Consider the following 19,580-nt stretch of genomic DNA (forward strand, 5'->3'; position numbering starts at 1 on the left):
CAACAACAGCCTTGTCTGCAGAAACAAATCCACTGACATCTGAACTAGTGAGGCTTCACAGAACCTTTCAACGCTCCCTCACCTCTGTACAGAACATCCCGGACACGATGACTGACAGCTTCCAGACAGCAGAGGCCTGGCAAATCAGGCACTAACTGCTCTCTCCAGGAGACCTTACTGGTTGCATTTCATGTGTTCATCCTCATCTAACTGCCCTGTGCCATGCAACGTTTATTCCTGAGACCACACACAATGTCCAAGAGTGACTTCCTCCTGCCTTCCAGTGGCGTTTGGATCCCATTCAGGGTGCTGGTCTCCAAAATCAGAGATCCAAGTGGTCTGGACTAGTGACTTCAACCAGAGACTCTGTTATCCAACTGTTTTTGCCAACCAGCTGTAATGAATCAGACCCGGGCCTGTGGAGGCCAGGGTGCTGTCTCTCTGGCAATGGTTATAAGCAGATGCCCAAGGAAGAGCCAGAACCAGGCAAGCCAATGGTTATACCTCCTCTACTGCTGCAAAAATTACATTCCTTGGCTATTTTCTATTCAGGGATTTCACAAGCCAGACCACCTCTGTACAGAGTGACTCAATTCAATTTTCCTCTCTGGACGCACCCCTCAAATTCTGTAAATGAGCACTCACTTTCCCAGCCAGGACTGATTAAATCCAGGATTATGTCACTGACCAAGGCAGACCCTCTTGCTACCTCCACAAGCCCAGAAGGTACCTAAAGACCACAATGTCCAGTCCCTCGATATACTAGGACTTCCTCACAGTCTTTTCCCAAACTCACTGTTTTCTCCTGGCCTCTCCTAAGAGCCTGTTCCAAAGCCTCATTACTCTTGATAATTAGACACACGCTTCTCATTTCTCAAGTTGACTAATCACTGATTTATAATTCCTCTCAGTCTGCCTAGGGTCATGCAGCCTGCAGCCTGTGAGAGTACCAAGACACGTACAATCTTGTGGTTTGGAAAAACACAACTTCCCAGGTTCCCTCCTAGTCTGGAGCAATGGTAAAGTGCTTGAGGTGAACAAATGCCAAGTGCCAGGAGACAGCTACTGTCCATGAACAATACAACTTTTCACAGCATGGAGTAGGATAGAGAAACTTTCCCTGCCAAGGAGACAGTGAAGAGGGAGAAGCAATTTTAGAAAGATCTGGGCCTCATCTGTGCTGGGAAAGAACGAGCTCCACCAAAAAAGCAGCAAACCTCCCCACTACAGAAGCTTTGACCAGTGTCCCAAGTTTGCTCTAGTTTGGTACCAGAAATGGACAGACCTGAAGGCACCTAACTGCTCCATTATACCAATAAGAGAGCTTTTGTTCATCAAAAAATGCTGTTTGTATCACTGTGATAGTACCAGAAAGTGTTTCTAGTGTGCATCTCTTTACAAAGCAGTGTCTGCAGAGCCCTGATATGTGAACTGCTGCTGAACAGTCCTCTGAGAGCTGCACGGGCTGATCTCACCTTCCCATGTTTCACAGGGCCTGAAGAGGGGATCACCTCACAAAAGAAGCCTATGGATCAGAGAGCAGTACAATGGATCAAAAATCAGGAGAGGTCACATCTTTTCAGCCCCAGAGCAGAACTGCTCCCTTTCACCCTTCTTGAGTTAACATTTATGTGAATCTTTTCCCTGCTGCTCAAAGAAGGAATTACATTATATACACATTCCAGAGAACTTTTCCCAGCAGTAATAACCATTTTTAACATACATTGCGCTTGGGAGAATGTCTAGAATTTTACAGGCAAATGCATGGGTGGAGCTGTGTTTCTGACCCACACAGGAAAGCTGGAAGTTGACATCACCATCCCAGTCAGGCTCTGGAATCGGGGTGGCCGGCGGGCTTGGCAGGAGGATGTGCTTGGCAGGAGCTCCCTACCTCTTTGATGGCAGACATCTTGATGGTCTCATAGTAGTGCAGGGGTGCATTGGGTGAACTCATGTCATAGCCAAACCCAGCTACCGCCACCTCATCACAGTTGTGGAGCGCCATGGTTATTGCTACGCTTCCCAAGGTGGGGATGTTCTGAGAGGAGAGAAAGCAGGAATGGAAGTCATTAGCAGGTTGCCATTTTTATAATCAAAGATTTCCTCTTATTGTCCCTGCTCACAGGGGCACTGCTGCTACTAAACAGAAAACCAGAAACACGGTATTTGGTTATATCTGCACGTCAGCTGCCCAGTGTCAGCTTGGTGGGGTCAACAGCCTCCCAGCTTGTAAAGAAACTCATGCATCAGCCAGCTTCCTGTGAATCATCTAACCCAAAAGCAGCAGCTCTTGTTTGAGGCTCTGTGACATGACTCTCCAGGGGAGAGCACTGAAGGGTAGAGGTATTAATGAAGATGGTTAGACTCCCCTTCCACAACTCTGCCATCCTGAGAAGAGGGCAGCAGATGAGCTGGAGGATGAATCACAGTGGATATGTTAGCTTTCCAAAATTAAAACAGATGTAGATATTGGATTACAATGCTATGCACATTATTGGCTTCCAGTTAGGCTAAGGAGGAATACTTATCCCAAACAGGTCACCACACAGGAGCAGAATAAGGAACAGCTTGTTTTACTGATGGTAAAAGCAATTTAAGGTTGTTAAACAGCTCTGGGAGATGGAGAGGAGATAGGCAGAAGTGTAGTCCAAGACCCCTTCCTTTCCCCAGGGGCACTCCAACAGGCAAAGGGCACTCTGGCCTGTGCCATACCCTCCTACCCACAGCATTCTGGGAAGACAAGGAGCAGTGGAAAGCCAGTCAGAGACAGGTGGTAGCACTCCAAGCAGGGACACCCCAACTGTCCTCTCCCATCTGCTGACCTGCCATTTGCACTGAAGTCCAACCTCAGCTCTTCCTGTTTCGCCTGGCTTCTGTCGAGGCCCTGTACAGCTACAACTCCTCCTCTGTGTTCAGATGAACGTGACCACTGGGACAGCCAAGTGTTTCCAGTGTAAAATCCTAGCTCACTGACTCTTCTAGCTCCCCTTCAGCCAGATGAATCCAGAGGCAGCTTTGCCCCGGGGGCTAGGGAGAGGCTGAGAAATCCACCCACGTATCTTATCTTCATTTGTAGAGCATCCAACACCGGCCGTATCAAAAGTATCATGAATTCAGAGGACGTGCTCAGACAGTCACCAAGGGTGACAGCCTCCTAGCTGAGGTATAGAAACCAACTGCACATTTATATTTTTCACTGACAATGGCTTACCCTGAACCAGTGAGCAATGCCACTGCATGTTCAAAAATGCTGGGAACAATGTTCTGAATTTCTGCTTCTCATTCAAAGGAACTGGTTTTTGTCAGCACTTCTGACTGCCTCACCAGTGGGAAGAACAATGTTTTCCAAGCAAAGGATGTTACCCATACTGTATCTGAGATGTGCAGAGCTGGAAGCACAACTCACATGCTACGGAGAAATTCACTATAGTGCACTGGAATTACTCTAATGTGAAGACAAACAGGCAAAAACTGCTTATGGCTAAGTCAGTGAGACATTAAATTAAAACATTTGCAGCACAACTGTGACAGTGAACATCTAAAATGAAAAGACCTTCCTATATCCTCCTGTGCCAGCTCTAGATGTTGGGAAAAACAGCAGAGTCATTTTGTTCTTGCTGCTTAGTTTCAGTTGATACTCCCACAAACAATACTGGTTTTATTCTAGTTACTTTAGTTAATTGTTAATTCACCGGTAGCCAAAAAATATCAAGGGGTTTAAAAACACAGGGGTTTAAAAAAAACTGAAAAAAGTTTATTAGGCAAGGATACAAACATTCCCCTGAATTTCAAAATATCCAAGAACATCCTGTCTTCCCGGACATGGCAGTTTGAATTCAGATTTCTCAGCTCTATTTTGCATATGAGATGACATTTGGATGTCACTGGAATTGCATCAGCTGGTAAGTGAACGTGCCACAAAACCCTTTCCCTCAGCAGAGCTGTAGTTACAGTGTCCAAAACATAGTGAGTAAATGGTTACGTCCTTGAGACTGTGTCGTCATTGGGAATAGGATGGTGTTAACAACCACCCACACTTGCACTGGGCCCATTCCCACGGTACAGCTCGAGGGAGACACAGGGTCTTTGCCTGGAGGGAATTCTACTGGCCAAGCCAAGCTAACATTTAAGAGCTGACTTTCTAATGTGAGTCTTGCAAACCGCAGAGAATTAATCACACTACCCAACCTCACGGGAGGACTGCCAAACAACCGCAACTTTCTTTCAGGCATAATTCTTACTTCTGTTTGGAGAATAACAGAAAACAGAAATCGAGAGTGAACTTTCCTTTGTCACCAAATATCTGCCTGACTTTATTCTATCTATAATACGTTCAAGGTTTTAAGGAAAAATAGGAGCTAATTTTCTCATCTGCTTCTGTTCTTCACTAGTTCCTCACATGCCAGTACTTCAGTACCACCTGCTCTGCTCTCAAAAATAATTAAAATACCAGAGACCATCTACCTACCTAACTTCTTGAACTGTAGTAGATGGATCTGGCTTGGTCCCTACAACTATCAGAGTGTCCTTGCAAAATAGTTTTGCATTGCTCTGAAATCACATTTGGAAACTGATGATCCGATGGCATTTTCTTAATTGAATTATTCCTTATGGATGTTAGCACCCTCCAACACTGTGGTAGCTACAGCCTAGTGTGTATCCCCCCTGAAGGCAGAGATCTGCAGCCATTCCTGCCTTCATTGGTGAGGTGCAGCCTCACATCCCACTGCTGTTTGCACATCAGAACCCTGTGGGCTAGAGAGGAGCACCTCGAAAATACTGTAAATATTATTATCCTTGCTATTCACTGAGGGCAGTAACTGTCAGGGCAGCACAGGGGTGCTTGCAGAGCCCACCTGTAACTAACACTGCCTAAGAGAAGAACACGAGTATAAAATGTGTGTGCACCCAGATCTAATACATATAACTGGGCACTTGCTCCAAACTGCTTATCTTTAAAAAAGAAGTAATCATCAGAGCGATGCAGTAACTGGGGAATTCAACAGCCTTGAAGAAAAAGGAGCTAGCTTGAACAGAAGTATAAAAGAAGCACAATTGTTGGTTAACTAAAGGTTAGTACTTTGGTCCTGACTTGGTTTAAGCTAGGGAAATTGAGCCCTTTTCTCCTGTGGCAGCCTGCTGAGCTTCTGCTAGTCCTTCTCCCTGTTGAAAACGAAGAACTACCTCGGGTCCAGCTTGTAGCATGGGAAAGACAAGGCCTTGTAGGATCTAGGGAGGTGTCCCAGGCTGTGCTGCAGAGAAGCCAACTCAGCAGCATTCTCCAGGTCCAAGGAAAGGACTCTCCTCTCCTCTCAGCAAAGAAGTGGCAAATGACTGGAGCCACGTATCAGAGAAGAAATGGTTATAATTACTCTCTGGCTGCATCTACGCAGCTTCCAAGCTCTCCTGATTGCACACAGGCACATGAATCCGTTGGCTGCAAAGCTCCAATCTGGATCTAACAGGCCATGTACAACCCATGAGGCAAGTTGGGGGACAAGTCACTCCAAAAGAAGTTAGGCATCATGGACATGGCTGTGCCAAATCTGGCTTGCTGTGCCCTGCACAATGCGTCAGTGCTATCTCACCACACACACCCTTGTGCCGTGCCCCAAAGACATACCAAAGCAACCACCACACCTCCTGCATTGAGTTATGAGAACACAACTCTCTCAAACAACCGAGCAGGTCTCTTGCTATTCTAGCCCTTTGCTAAGAAAAAAACCCAAAATTCCAGCATCCTGCCTCAGAAATAACACTCTGGTGTTGGGCCAGCTCAAAGCCTGTCTTCCTGCTCATGGCCGTCTGTGTGCCTGGGTGTTCCTGTATCACCAAGAAATGGTGCTTTCAACCAAATGGTCAAAGAGCAGGAGCTCAACAGTGGCCAGTGCTGAGGCAGGAGCCTCCTGGGATGCCTCCCAGCTGCCCAGAGACTGGCCAGTACAGGTCATGCCATGGCATGGGGCTGCCTGGAGTGGTCCAACAGGACCACTGCTCCAGATGTGGCCATGATGAGTTTTGGACCTGAATAGGTGCCCATCAATCAGTGTGAGCAAAGCCCCAGAAAGCACCGGCAGTCCTCTCCCCCTGTCAATTCCCTGCCATAAGCCTTGAAATTGGCCTTGCAAGCTCTGTATTGCCTGCTGTGTGTCAATTGTTTCTGTCCCAGCTGGGGCCCATGGAGATAACAGGTTCATCATCCTCTCTCCAGTCCTGGTAAACAACAAGGGCAACCTCACTGCATAACATGTCCAGAACTAGAAGTCCACATTTTCAAGCCTGTCCTGCTTGTCTAAGACCAAACATCTGGAAAATGTAATATCTAATATAATGCTCCCCAGGGATCAGCCCTTTGCTTGGTCCCATTTGAGGGAACGCAGCAGACTGACAGATGAGCCAGAGACGACACTAAAAGGCCATGTGACAAACAGAAGCAGCAAACACAGCAGTGGTGAGCAACGTGTCACTGCAGCAGTGCTGGGCAAAGGCTACCTGAGCCTCCAGAGCCTGGCTCCTTCCAAGGGTACACGTCCTCCATGGCTGAGGTGAGCACATGCTTGGTGGATCTTGGTGAGAAAAGCATAAAGACAAGAGAGGCAAAGACTTCTGGTCTTGTGCTGCGTCAGGGACCACTGCAAGCTCTGTGCAGTGCAAACACAGCCAGTCTGCACCACCAGGTCAGGGGACCACAAGTGCTTTTAGCAGTACAGAGATGGGACAGATTCTCCTAACTGCTCCTACACTATTCTCTGTTGCAAGCAGAAAGATAAAAGGCTTTCCCTCAAGACATTGATGTTTCATCTTCCACTGGTCCCCCTGAAGAGGCTTTAAAGGTTGACTTCTACTCACAGAAGTAACATCAGCAGAAATGAACACCAGCCCTCCTCTGGACTCTACTGGGGGTGAGCATCACCTCACAGGATTGTGCTGGAGACCCAGTGCTGGTGACTGAACCTGAGCCGGAACTGCTCTTTGCCTGGTGCATGTGAAAAGCTCTTGCTGCTTTTCATTCCATGCCCGGGTCATTCCTGTGTCACTGCCTGCTGGACTGGAAGGAAATGACTGCTGTAAATCTGTTTTTAGAAATATTTGACTCCCTTAATATGTTAAATGAATTCCAGTTATTTATGGGATTTTATTTGGCTCAGGGTAAGACTTATTGGATTGTTCAGACTATTCCAAATGTTACCTTTTTCAATTAAAAGGTAAGTGTTACTAAAGAATAAACCCCCTACAAACAATAATGCACCTACATATTCAAATTGGCCTGACTACTATATTAAATTATTTGAGGGAAAACCTGAAAAATTGCTTACCTGGGAAAAATTGCTACCTTAGTTTTATCAGTTACAGTCAAATAGCAATGAAGTTTTCAAAACAAAAGACATACAGAAAAAAGCTATAATAATCACCACAACACACTCAACAGTATTTTCATTTTGTTTCTTTATGTTTACATAGGAGCAACCCTAAACCTGCTCTTCATTCCCCTTAGCTGAAAAGTTTGGAAATACAGCATAAAAAGCAATTTAGTATCATTCACTGTGAGCAGACCACTGCCTAGCATTCTGTGGAGTGATCCCTGTCACAGGAACTTACAAGGCACACTGCTGCTCCCACAGCTACCTCCATTCAGGCACAAAATCAGCTACAATATTTGGCTTCAAAAGACAAAGCAGAGCATCTGCAATGCTTTTCCTTCACCTCCCCTTGCTGTGAGTGGGACAGAGCCTGCAGAACTGGTGGTCTGCAGCAGAGCAAACGGGGAGCCAGTGGCTGGTTGCTGGAGACATGACAAGCCAGCTGCACACCAACTCCCTTCTGGCAGCTGACTGCTGAGCTCCAATACACCTTAGCCCAATCCAAAATTATCTCTGACCACATCTACCTGATGCACAAGCTCTGATTCACCATTTCCCACAGAGCAGATTCATGTGCCATGCAGGGAGTATTTCTAAAGGACCTAAGCATTTAGCAGAGGGCAAGCAAAGGCATGACTTTACTACGTGCTATCTGCTCTGTGATAACCACATATATGCTTACCCCACGCTAAATGGGAGCTCGTGGCCCACTCTTTCGCTGAGAAGTAAAAACTCCCTTCAGTCACTTTGCATCCCTCATGTGCAGAAGCACAGGGCTGGGCTTTCACCAAGCAGCGGTTGGTTTGCATTTACCTGCTCCCTTCTACTTTTCCAAGCACCCGTTCCCCAGCAGCTCATGGACTGATCCCACTGCAGTGGTAATGGATGGAACAGTCCAGCCCACAAAGCAGATGTGCTGTCTTGCAAACTCAAAGCTTTACAATAATAAGTCGTCTCTACGTTCAACTGACTGCAGCTGCAGTGGCCCTTTACCTGTCCCTCTACATGTCTTAGAAGATGCCATCAGAGTGCAAAAAAAGCAGCAGCATGTAAATGGAAAGGACTGAGTGGCAGATTGCTCTGCTCCTGCCATTCCCCACTTCTCTTCTGCTTCACAAAGACCCAACAGGTCCAAAGACATGGCCTTCACAGAGTCTTGGTCCAGTAAGAACAGCCCGGGAGACAAAGTTTGCTGACAACAGGGCAACTCATGAGAGGAAGGGTCATGACCACCCAGGGGAGCTGAAAACTGCCTAAGGAGCAAAGGGTTCCCACTGGCATGTCCAGAAAGGCTGACTGCCCACAGGCAAAACCACCTAACAGCTAAGAGAAGCCCTGGGCCAGGACGTGCTAACACTCCAGCATCAGAGGTTAATCCCTGAGCTCATGAGGGCTGTCAGCACCCTGCAGAGGTGCTAATCCACGGCTGGGTGCCTAACACAGCCTGGTAACACCTCCCACACGTGGCTCCTCCTTCACCACGCTGGTGCTGAGGCTGGGTGAAGCCCAGAGAAGGATGCTTTATCTCTTTATAGATTAAGCCATTTCCAGCACATGAACAAATCAAAGGCTTACAGTTTTGGGCCTTAGACCTTACTCTCATAAGAAGTTAAATCATAAAAAGATCTGTGGATGCACAGCAACAGCACAGAGAGAGAAACAAACACCACAGTCTGCACTGGAGTCCTCTGCATCCTGATAATTTGTGCAGTGTCCTCCTGGCCACCTCACACCACGCTCAGGGCTCCCAGAGGAGCTAGAAAGCCACTGTTGCAATGGCTCTGAGCACTCCTGACTGGACAGGACTATTCACTGCACAGCAAAAGGCAGCAGGGCAATGACCATCCCTAGTGGTGTATGTGCCACCAGCAACAATGGCCCTGAACTAATGTTCAGTAAACTGCAGTGTAAGGGATACTGCCTGCCTGAACTACCAGCTGCAACACCAGTGATGTCTGGTTTGTCTTGATTGCCCAAAGTCCTGTATACACAGAACTTCCACCTGAACAAAAAATCACATACATACCTTTGGCTAATGAGAAAGCCAACCCTGCACCCACACTTAACAGGGTTCTTTAATTAGAGAGAGGATCTTTACTAGGTAATTTCTTTTGTGCTAAACCGTCTTCAGGCACTAACAACGATTTTTCCCCAGACATTGCTAGGATCCTGAAGGTTTTTCTTTATCATCTGCTTAACCCAAGAAAAGGAAAAGTCCACATGCAGCAGGGAACAACTCTCCCTCTCTTAAGACTTCAGTAAATGGACTGAGAAAACTCCTGAAAACTCCTGAAACTTTACCAGTCCCAGAGAGAAGTCACTGTTCATTGTGGGTGACCAGTTTTGCTTCTTGCTCAGACTTTTGGCTACTAGTGCTACAAGTGCAATCAAAATGCAGGTCTGAGTTGCACACCACTACTATCCTCCAGAACCATCTGGCCCAAATTATATTATCAAAGCAGAGGATGTTACTACATTCACCCTTTATTGAATCCTGGGAAAAACGCTTTGAGATCAGCCCCAAACTATTTTACTAGCTCTCCTCAACCTTGCCGAAAAAGCCCCCAAATTACAAAGTTAATTGGCAGCACATTGTTACCATATGTGGTGTGCAAGAGAAGCACTGAAGTTTATTTAGGCATCAGAACCAAAGAAGAGTGGAATATTACTGCTCTTTATGAGGATTTCGTGTTGCCCTTGATTACTAAGGCATCCCCAGCCTTGATCCTCCTGTCCAACACACCACAGCACACTGCAGCATGGGGGCACCAATCTGCCTCCAACCCAATTTCCTCGGAGAAACTCAGGACACTGTTTGCTGTGCTTTTGCTTACTAGATGTCAGCATTTTCCTTTCCATGTTCATATGCTTCTTTCTTGCGCAAAGTTTTCCAGGCTGTCTCTCTCATCTCTAAAGCACGACCCTGAACCCAACCAGCTATGCTCTGCAGCTGCTGGGCCACACTGTCTTGTGGAGCAACTCTCCTTGCTCTAGCTGCCCAACTCATCCTGCTGGATGTCTCACAAATCTTTTATGAGCGGTGGATTCTTGGACTACGGGCTCTAACTTCCATTCTTCCCATTTAAACTCTGAGTGAAAAAAGGTCAGTAGCAAACTTGTATCACCAGGATCTTACCAAGACTCTTCCCTCTTTACACTGGCAGCAGCAGTTCCTCTTGGAGCCTGTGCACTTACAAAGCTCTAAGCCCTGCACTGATGCAGCATCATTCACTAACATGTGAAGTCCCCTCAGCTCCATGACAGCAGTCCACAGTTGATGTCTGCAGTAAAATTTGTACTCACAGGCTAGAAACATTCTCTCTGCTTTTAAACTCTGACAGAATCCCTCCATCAGTGTCCTTGCACAGACTGCCCAGCGTACATTGACATCCCAGCCCCACACGTGCACCTGCAGAGCTCCCATCGCCCCATCTGAAGGAATAAACTACAATTCACACAGTCTAGCAGGGGTCATGGGCAAAGACTGCCTGCCTTAAAGCCCCATAAACTATTTTTAAATGCTCAAATGGACTTTTGTGAAGTGAAACATCAGGTTTCAATTAAGATGCCTTCACTTCCCAATCCAGTGTGTGTTAAACAACCTATCAAAACCTCATAAACTTCAGTTCACAGCATTTTCATTTCTGGATTCTCTCTTCTCTCAGTTTAAGCAATAACTTGTGTATTAAAATAACGTGTCTAAAAATAAAAAACAAATCTGGAGAAAAATAAAGGCGAAAGTCTGATGATTTTTGTCCTTTACTGGGGCAGCAGTCCTGATTTTCTGGAAGACAAATCAAGACCTCGTCTTTCAAAGGGTAAGTTCTGGAGAATGCAGAGAGGTGAAGTAAGTTACTTTCTAATTGATGGGAATATTCAGTGCTCCCAGAATCCTGTGACAGCTTCTGTATGTACATACACACACAGGGCAGTGCATTTTACAAAAGGCCCTTTCCACGTGGCTGAATCTGTCCGCACATCTCGCACATCGCATTTTAAGAAGGAAATGTCTTATCTCCAGGCACCCACCCATCTGACTTACACAAAGCAAATGTCTCTAATATTTCTGAAGTCTTCGTGATATAATTAGAGCATGGAAAATGAGTCACTATTCTGTCTAGTCCAAACCCATGCTGCGAACATGGCAAATCTCCTGCGCTGATAGCAAAGGAAGGGGCAGAGCAAGCAGACCTTGTCCAGGGAAAGTGCCTCTCTCTGGGTTTGTCAGCTGTGCTAATGTGCCCAAAAATGTCACGTGTGGTCTCTATCAACAACTATATCACATGTGTACATGAGTAATTTACCCACCCAAGCAATACTTACTCTAATGGCTGACATATTACGTAGAGCAAATATAAATAGGTTCTGAGGACAGCATTGCAATGTGAGATAATCCAGAAAACCCAAGTCACCACCTACTCCACACTAACACTCCAAAAAGTTGCACTGGGGGTGAGAGATATGAGAATGACCATTAAGGTACTTTGTTAATAAATATGACCTAAAACTGAGGTTTGCATTGTTTTCTTTTGTGAGCTTTTACATCTAAAACCTGTTGCTGCGAGATCAGAATTTCTTACCAAAGGCCTCATAAAACAATCTTTACCCTCCTCTACTATAAGCCTGGGATGCAACTTCACAGTGGTGTTCAAGGCATTGCTGAAATGTTGATGATCCCCACCCCCCAATGCTCAGATCAGGAAGGATCTTGCCTTGGTCTGCAGGAGACTGAGTGCTGCCACCATAACAGAGCCAAAGTCTCTTCCCTTCAATGTTCAACAACAGAGGCCCAGAGGGAAAGTAAGAACAGCCTAGTCTGCTGCTTGGTCTCATCCTTCTCTGTGGTTTTGCTTCCTTTGCTTTATACCTACCCCTCTGCCCATCAGGCCGTTGTTGAAAGGCAGTCCGATGAAGCTGAAAGCTGCTTCCTGGATGAAGTAGGGATTCAGGATACGTATCTCATGAGGTTCTCTTGGGACACGGGTTGCCACTGACTTCCAAAAGCCATCAGAGGCACTCTGGTAACAACAAAAAAAAAAAAGAAAAAGAAAGGTAAAACAACAAACACAGTTACATACAAAATATAGATTTCTATTATTTTATTTAAAAACATATTAAAATGCACTAATGGTAGTGGTTCCCACTGTCTCTGCTCAATGCCACAGGGAACTAGTGTAAGGTTGTAGGGGATCTGTGCATCCTGGAGAGACGACAGCAGCATGGACTGATGCACTTGAGCTAGTCTGGATAGCAACTGTGAGGAGGACAGACAGGCTTGACCTTCAGCAGGAATAACCCCCTCCCTGATGCCATCTTTTCACTCTTATTGGCACTTCATCCACATGGTATACCATTCACATGGTATAGCATGGAGTACCCCCAAAATAACCAGAGGCTCCTTGTTCAAAGGACTTAGAGAACATTTGCATTCTAATGTTCAACTACTGTTTAGGTTAATACAGAGCAGGACACAGGGAGGATGGCAGTACTTTTAATCTGCTAACCAGCAGCTTGGGCAGGTAATCTGATTGAATGCCTCCTTCTCACAGCATTGAGCCATCTTCCCTGTGATCTCCCTGACAAGCAAAAGAGACAGACACTACACTCTACATAAAACCCACACGTTTTGGAATTTGTTATTTACACCAGTTCTGGATTGTTTGCAGCTTAACAGCGACTTTACAGCTGCTTTCAGGGCACTGCTGAAAATGTTGGTGATCCCCTGAAAAATCCTCAGGAGCTTACCCTGCCCAGCAGTGATCACCCCTGCAATTATCAGCAGGAATTCTGCCGCAGTCCATGCCTGCTGCATTTCACGCGCTCCTTGTACTCGGAGCCTTGCGCTCGGCTCCTGTGAACTCTCACACCACGTGCTGCCAAACACCTTACCGAGGGTTTTTTATGGAACAATCCCACAGATATCTTTAGCTGCTGAATTTCATATCCTGAAACTGAAACTTTGGCAGATGGCTCGTGCTACAAAAGGCATTAACACAGCAAACTTGAGGAGGACGCACACGGTCATCCTAACCAGCAGTCTAAGAAAGCCAAGCCCCATTGCTATCCCCTGTGTCCCCTCAAAACTGCCCAAACACAATACACTTTTGATGACCAGGGCAAGCATCCTGTGAGTTTAGGTTCGCATTTCAACAATGGTGAAGTGCTCTCAGGACCCTAAATGGAAAAAATTCCTTATTAACACTCATGTTCTTTCATCATAGTTGAATTAGAAAGAATGCCCAGTGTCAAAGCAGTCTAACACTTTCCATTATAATAAGACACTTTCAGTCAATGAATGATCTCAGCATTAAAAAAAACCCCAGAAAAAACCCATTATAAATGTTAATAAAGTCCAACATCCATTTGACTGAGGGATTTGAGGGATTTGGTATGTCAGCTGAGTTTTGCCTCCTTGTGAAAATTCATTAAAAATTGGATAAATATTAAACCTTTGGAATTTCCTAAAGGCAAATGTGAAATAGAGGCCTTTCAGTTCCACAGAAGGAGAGGAAAAAAAATTAAATAAAATCACAGATTCCACTTGCATTAAGCATGCTCCAAGTCTCACAGAAATGAAGATGATAAACAAAAGTCTTGAGCAGCTACTCATTCGGTGAAACCATCTTATCATAGGCTTAAGCAGGCACACCCTGGAAAAATAGTGTGTGACCCTGAAACTAAAATAAATTTATAAGTTCAATTACCATTTCACATGCAACTCTAAATATGGCATTGCCTAAATTTTGCAAACAATTCAAAACCAAAGGTCTGCAAAGCTATTTAAAGTGGACAAAAGATGTCTTTTGTTTGGACTTACACTCCATAGGAGATTCCATATAAGTTCTGGGATTTGAGTAGGTTTTACATGGCTTTTACGTTACACACAAAACATTAAAGAGAAAAGAAAAAGAAGAAAGGTTATAAACATTCAAGACTTTCATTCCCTGCTGCTGCTGGAACTGTCCAAAAGGAGGTAACTACACATTCCACTGCTGCCCATTTTCCCAGCGCTGTGTGAACCACCACGACCACACCTGGGCTCCCCTGAGCTAGTTCAATGCCAGTGCAAAATAAATGTGGGTCCCTATTCCTAGCTGGAAATACAACCTGTCTGCTTTGGTCCCTTCTACGTAGCTGTTTCTCCCGTTGCTCATCATGACTATCTCCCTAACCAGTTTCCTCAGCTATCACACTGCTCTGAAATTGCTCTGGTTTCTCCCTTCTGTCTCATTTCTATTTGCTCTGTGTTCTCTGTAACTTTTCGAGGCAGTTCCCCTGACATTATTATTGAAGGCCACCTGGGGTAATCTGTAGTTTCTAAAACAATTGTAGGGAGAACAGTGCAGTCTCAGCAGACAGCTCTCACAATTCCACCTATACAGCAGGCAAAGCCCCATATAGGCCTAAAGAACCAAAAACCGTTCTCCTGGCTTACAATTTCTGAAATTCTCAGCCTTGTGGTTTGGCTCTCCGAGCCCTGCAGCTTTCAGCTACGTCTCAGGCCCTGTGGTTTTGTTCTGCAGCTTGTCTGTCACTGGCAAGCTACAAGAGGCAGCAGCACCACCACGCTGGGAGCCCCGGGAGGCTGCTCCCCTGACACAACCCCCTCAGCGGAGGGAGCGCAGCCCCTTCCAAGGCTCCGGAGCGCAGCCCCTTCCAAGGCTCCGGAGCACAGCCCCTTCCAAGGCTCCGGAGCACAGCCCCTTCCAAGGCTCTGGAGCACAGCCCCTTCCAAGGGCTCCGGAGCCCAGCCCCTTCCAAGGCTCTGGAGCACAGCCCCTTCCAAGGCTCTGGAGTACAGCCCCTTCCAAGGCTCCGGAGCGCAGCCCCTTCCAAGGCTCCGTGCTACCGCCGATGCTCGGCCTGCCGGGGATGTTCAGCCTGATTGGACCCAGATGTTCCGCGGCGTTTCCAAGGCAATTACTTCCCTTTTTAGGCTGGGAGGAGACCAGCAGCCACCCGAGGAGCATCAGGCACCGGGAGGGAAGGCACCGCAAGTTCCTGCCAGATTCGGGAGCTCAAACTCGCAGCTGTAGGTTGGGGGCACCCTCTGTTCTCTGCTACAGTGATTAAACCCGCAGTGCTCACGGGTGGGCTTCTAAGGATGAAATAACTCCTGATTAGCATAATAAGCAGTCAGAAAATAAGCCTGAGAACTGCTCAGGCAATGTCCCGACACTGCCTCATCACCTCCTGGCACTGAGGTGGGAACCAGAGGGTCCAGGCTGGAAACTGTGTTTCCCTATGGTAAGTTCCCACTGTTGTTATTTTTTGGTATGTTGGTATTACTGTGCATCCAGAGCCTCAGCCACAGATCAGTATTCATGGTACCACGGGCGGCCAAAAAAAAGCTTATACTATAAGCATAAAAAACCAAGCACCACAGAGAGAGAGAGGCAGACAGGAGAATATGACTGAAGAACGTGTCTAATGAGGGCCACAGCACTTTTTATGCAATCTTGAGTATTTTCAAAATTGTATAACTGTAAAGGGCATCACTAAAGGCTTTTTAGAGGAAACTACTTTTAAAACTACCTAAGAAGTTAGATAGGCCTGGGCTTTTAAGCCAGCCTCTTGTACAGCTCCCATCCAGGGAGAGAGACAGAAGGAGACACCACCTCTAGAGACACCACTGCAGGAATAAACCAGTACAGATATGACAGACCAAAGATGGCAAGTTATGAGGAAGCGATAAAAAATGGCAGGGTTCACCAAATAGCTCCAGGGACAAGACAATCCAGCTGCAATCCCTCATTTTGTCCATTTGCAGAATACTGAATGGTAATTGGCACAGCTGGTTGTAAACTATTTTTTGTCTTCATTCAGTTTTCCATCTCCTGTTTTCAGATTTACCAAGGCAAATCACAACATACGCTAAAATAAAATATGGAAACTTAGAGCCTTATCCAAGAAGCACACCTGACTGGAAGATATAAACCACTAGAAGCAGGCTGAGTCTCCCAGAATAACAACATTCATAATATAATGAGCAAAATGAGGGGTAATGCCACTGCATCCCGATGAAACAGGTGCTGCCTCTTCTGTACCTCTGTGTTACTACTGGATTTAGGATTACAAGCAGCATTGTTCTTGAAGACTTCTAACTCTGATGGGAAGGGGACAGGGAGATTGCAAAGGTCAGCTACGTGCAACACAAAGCTGAATAAGTTCTGGGTATGCAATACCTGCTGCAGAGCAACAAGGTGAAGAGACCAGAGAGGGAACCTGTGGTAAATGGAGATTACTGCTCTTTCAAATACTGGTAACACCAGAAATGGAGAGGAAGAAGGACATGAGGAAAAGAAAAAGTCAGGGGATGATGTACCAGTCACAAGATCTAATTGTGCCTGGGAGATCACCATGCACTGAAACCTCTGCGCCCACCAAAGCTGAAATGTGGTTTATTCTCTACCTGTCGTCCACAAGCACTCACTGTCACACAATCGGTACAGCAGAACTGCTGCAATCCATCTGCAGAGGCTTTTGAAAGGTTTCTGCTCAGTCATAAAGAGATTAGATGTGGAAGGTGTGTTTCCACTAGAAAATAACCATCTTATCAGCCAATGCTGCATTTCTCAGCGGTCAAGTAGACATGGAGGCCTGGAAAACGCTCTTCTACAAGTGGCAATATAAATGAAGTTGCATCATTTGCATCAATTATCACAGCAACAAGGAATTTTTAGCAACAAGAACAGAGGTGCTGAGAGCCTGCAGTCTGGGTTGATGGTCAACTGCCAGACCCACTAGCCCACACTTCAAATATATTTACCCAACTTCCTGAAAGCGATGAAGAACCCCTCCCCACCGTCTGCACATGGCTCTGATGGCCAGCACTTGTTCTGAACGATTCTATCTTCAGTTTCTAGAGTCCAGAAATGCTCTAGAGACTAGACCATTGTGTTCTACTCTTATCTGCCCCACTGAAAAGCTCTTACTCTGCCTGAAGGAGGAACATTGCTCAAGCCTTTCCCTCATCTTCTCTTTGTTCTGCTGTCAAAAGAGATGCAGCTGTTGGACTATGTAACAACATGATACTCCTAATTTTTTTATAATTTTCGTTTCTTCTCCCAAAACATCCTCTCACTGACCAAAGTCTAAAATCAAATGGCTGTAATTTCCCAGACCATTCCCCTGTCAGTATTCCCCATCTGCCAGTATCCTTGCAGGACCCAGGTCTTGACAGGTTGTAAAAACCACAAATTTAGTTTTCAGTAATGTTTCTCAGTGTGAAACACTACTGTATTTTATACCTAGCAAGCAAAGAGCAGCAAAGTATGACGGAGACAAAAGCACCTCAATACATGGTACCACTAGAGCTTTTTTTCCTTTTCAAAGCAAAAATATTTTCTTCTTTGTCCATGGAGTTGAGCTAGTAATACTTCACCACACTGACAAGAGATAAGTTTCTTTAGGCTTGATAACCAGGGTGAAAACCCCAAGAGAAGGGAAACTTAATTCCAAGTAGCAGTTGCAAACTTTGAACGTTGTGCCAGACATGGCACCCTGGCTATGCATGAAACTGGAAGCTGTCCCATCCACAGATACTGGCTCAGAAAGCAGCAACTTCAACGGCGACCAAAGCCAGTGACACTGGTGTGTCACACAAGTTTGCTGTAACTCAGCAATGTGCTCATTCCCATGGCTGCCAGTAGGAAGTTCCTGCCCTGTTTACCTGCAAACACACATTATGAGTAAGCAGATAAGCATATTCAAACAGGCCTACTGAATTTCCAGCTTCATTTGACCTATATAACTGACGGCTACAGCTAACCTAAATACAGACACGTCAGCCTCCTGCGTGCCTGCTCTAATAACAACTGCTGTCTTCCCCTTCACAGGATTAGGCAGCACGAGGCCAGGACCAGCTCCAAGGAGCCGGGAGAGCAAAGTTATTCTTACGCTGTGTTGTAAATGGAAAGGAATTCCTTTTTAAAAAAAAACCCAAAACGTATTTCCACGGTTTTATCCACGTAACCGAGAGCAAGATGTGGTTCACAGTTGTAAGGTAACAAACCACCGCCAAAAAAAAGAGATTGTCCTGAGGAGAAACCGGAACTTGGAACATGTCAGATGAGCTGCAGGAAAACGCCGAAGATAATTCTGATGAATGCTGTTTCACAAGTTAAAGCATAAATGAGAGCTCACATACGGTGTGTCAGAAGACACGTCTGCACTATGTGCAAGCAGGGTGATGGATAGACTGTACTACAGACTCCTTTGTTCAAAATATAACCTGGATTTTGAGCCAAAATTTGAAGAAATATTCCTGTTCTGAAACGTCTTAGGAAAGACGGAAGTTTTTAGTAAAAGGAATGGATTTAGATAATTTATGTTTGCGTTGTGGTTTTTTTGTCTGTGAATAATAATCCTCCAACGAAAAAATATCTAAAGTAGTGGAGTTTCAGAGAAATCCCAGAGAAGAACAGGCCCTATATCATCATTACTTACAGGGTATTTTATTCCTGTAAGGGACCAGTCCCTTTATTTTGTTATTATTTTTATGACATAGTTTATGAAATCTCATACTCATGTAACATCTATTAAAAGAATACCAAGGTTAAAAGGCTGAATCCACGTGTTGGTAAGTGCTGAAGTAGGACTGTCTCTCAACTTCATCTCAGGATTGCTGTTGTGAACACTGGCTTTCTAATGTTCCCACAAGATTTTTTCCTATATCACCATATATCTAAGTATTTTACAAGTAATACTTCCATATTCAGAGAATCTCTGCAATATTTGGCATGTATTACATCATTTTACAGGGGAGAAAACAGACAAAGATGATGTCCAGTTTCCATCACCTCCCAATGTTCTACTCCAGACACCTTAAGCTGAATTTTCAGAACATTTGTTAAGCTCACAGTACAACTCCACTGACTTTGCTGCTGACACCCAGCAGCAGGATATCCTTTATATATCCACCCCATGAGACCTAAATGTGTTTGTGAAATTCTGATCTGACTTGCTCAGCATCACACTGGTCAGTGTTAAACCACCTCCTCAAGAGGAACTCTCAGTGTCTGTAACCAGGAGACCATTCTTTCTCCTCTCCTTTCCTCTCTCCTATCCACATGTTCTACAGCTTCTGCAACTACTCATAGAAGGCTGAATGCCTTGCATTACAGAAATTAGACTAAATCTCAGTCTTCCCTCTCCGCTACATAGACAGCTGTGTTCTGAGTGAGCCAGGATATAATTATATAATTAAGGATAACATCT

General features: G+C 45.4%; 1 protein-coding gene across 5 annotated transcripts in view; it reads right to left on the minus strand.

The window, feature by feature from the left end:
- Positions 1-19,580, minus strand: part of ST3GAL3 (ST3 beta-galactoside alpha-2,3-sialyltransferase 3) — a 173,529-nt gene that overhangs the window by 10,771 nt on the left and 143,178 nt on the right. For all 5 annotated transcript variants that reach the window (XM_018072250.1, XM_029959663.1, XM_029959665.1 and 2 more), the window contains 2 exons: positions 12,233-12,379; positions 1,892-2,038 (listed from right to left, as the gene is read on the minus strand). In XM_018072250.1, coding sequence (XP_017927739.1) covers positions 1,892-2,038; positions 12,233-12,379 — 294 coding nt within the window. The remainder of the gene's footprint in view (positions 1-1,891; positions 2,039-12,232; positions 12,380-19,580) is intronic.

This window comes from Manacus vitellinus, unplaced genomic scaffold (genome assembly GCF_001715985.3).
Source record: "Manacus vitellinus isolate BGI_N305 unplaced genomic scaffold, ASM171598v3 scaffold_21_pilon, whole genome shotgun sequence".
Lineage (NCBI taxonomy): Eukaryota > Metazoa > Chordata > Aves > Passeriformes > Pipridae > Manacus > Manacus vitellinus.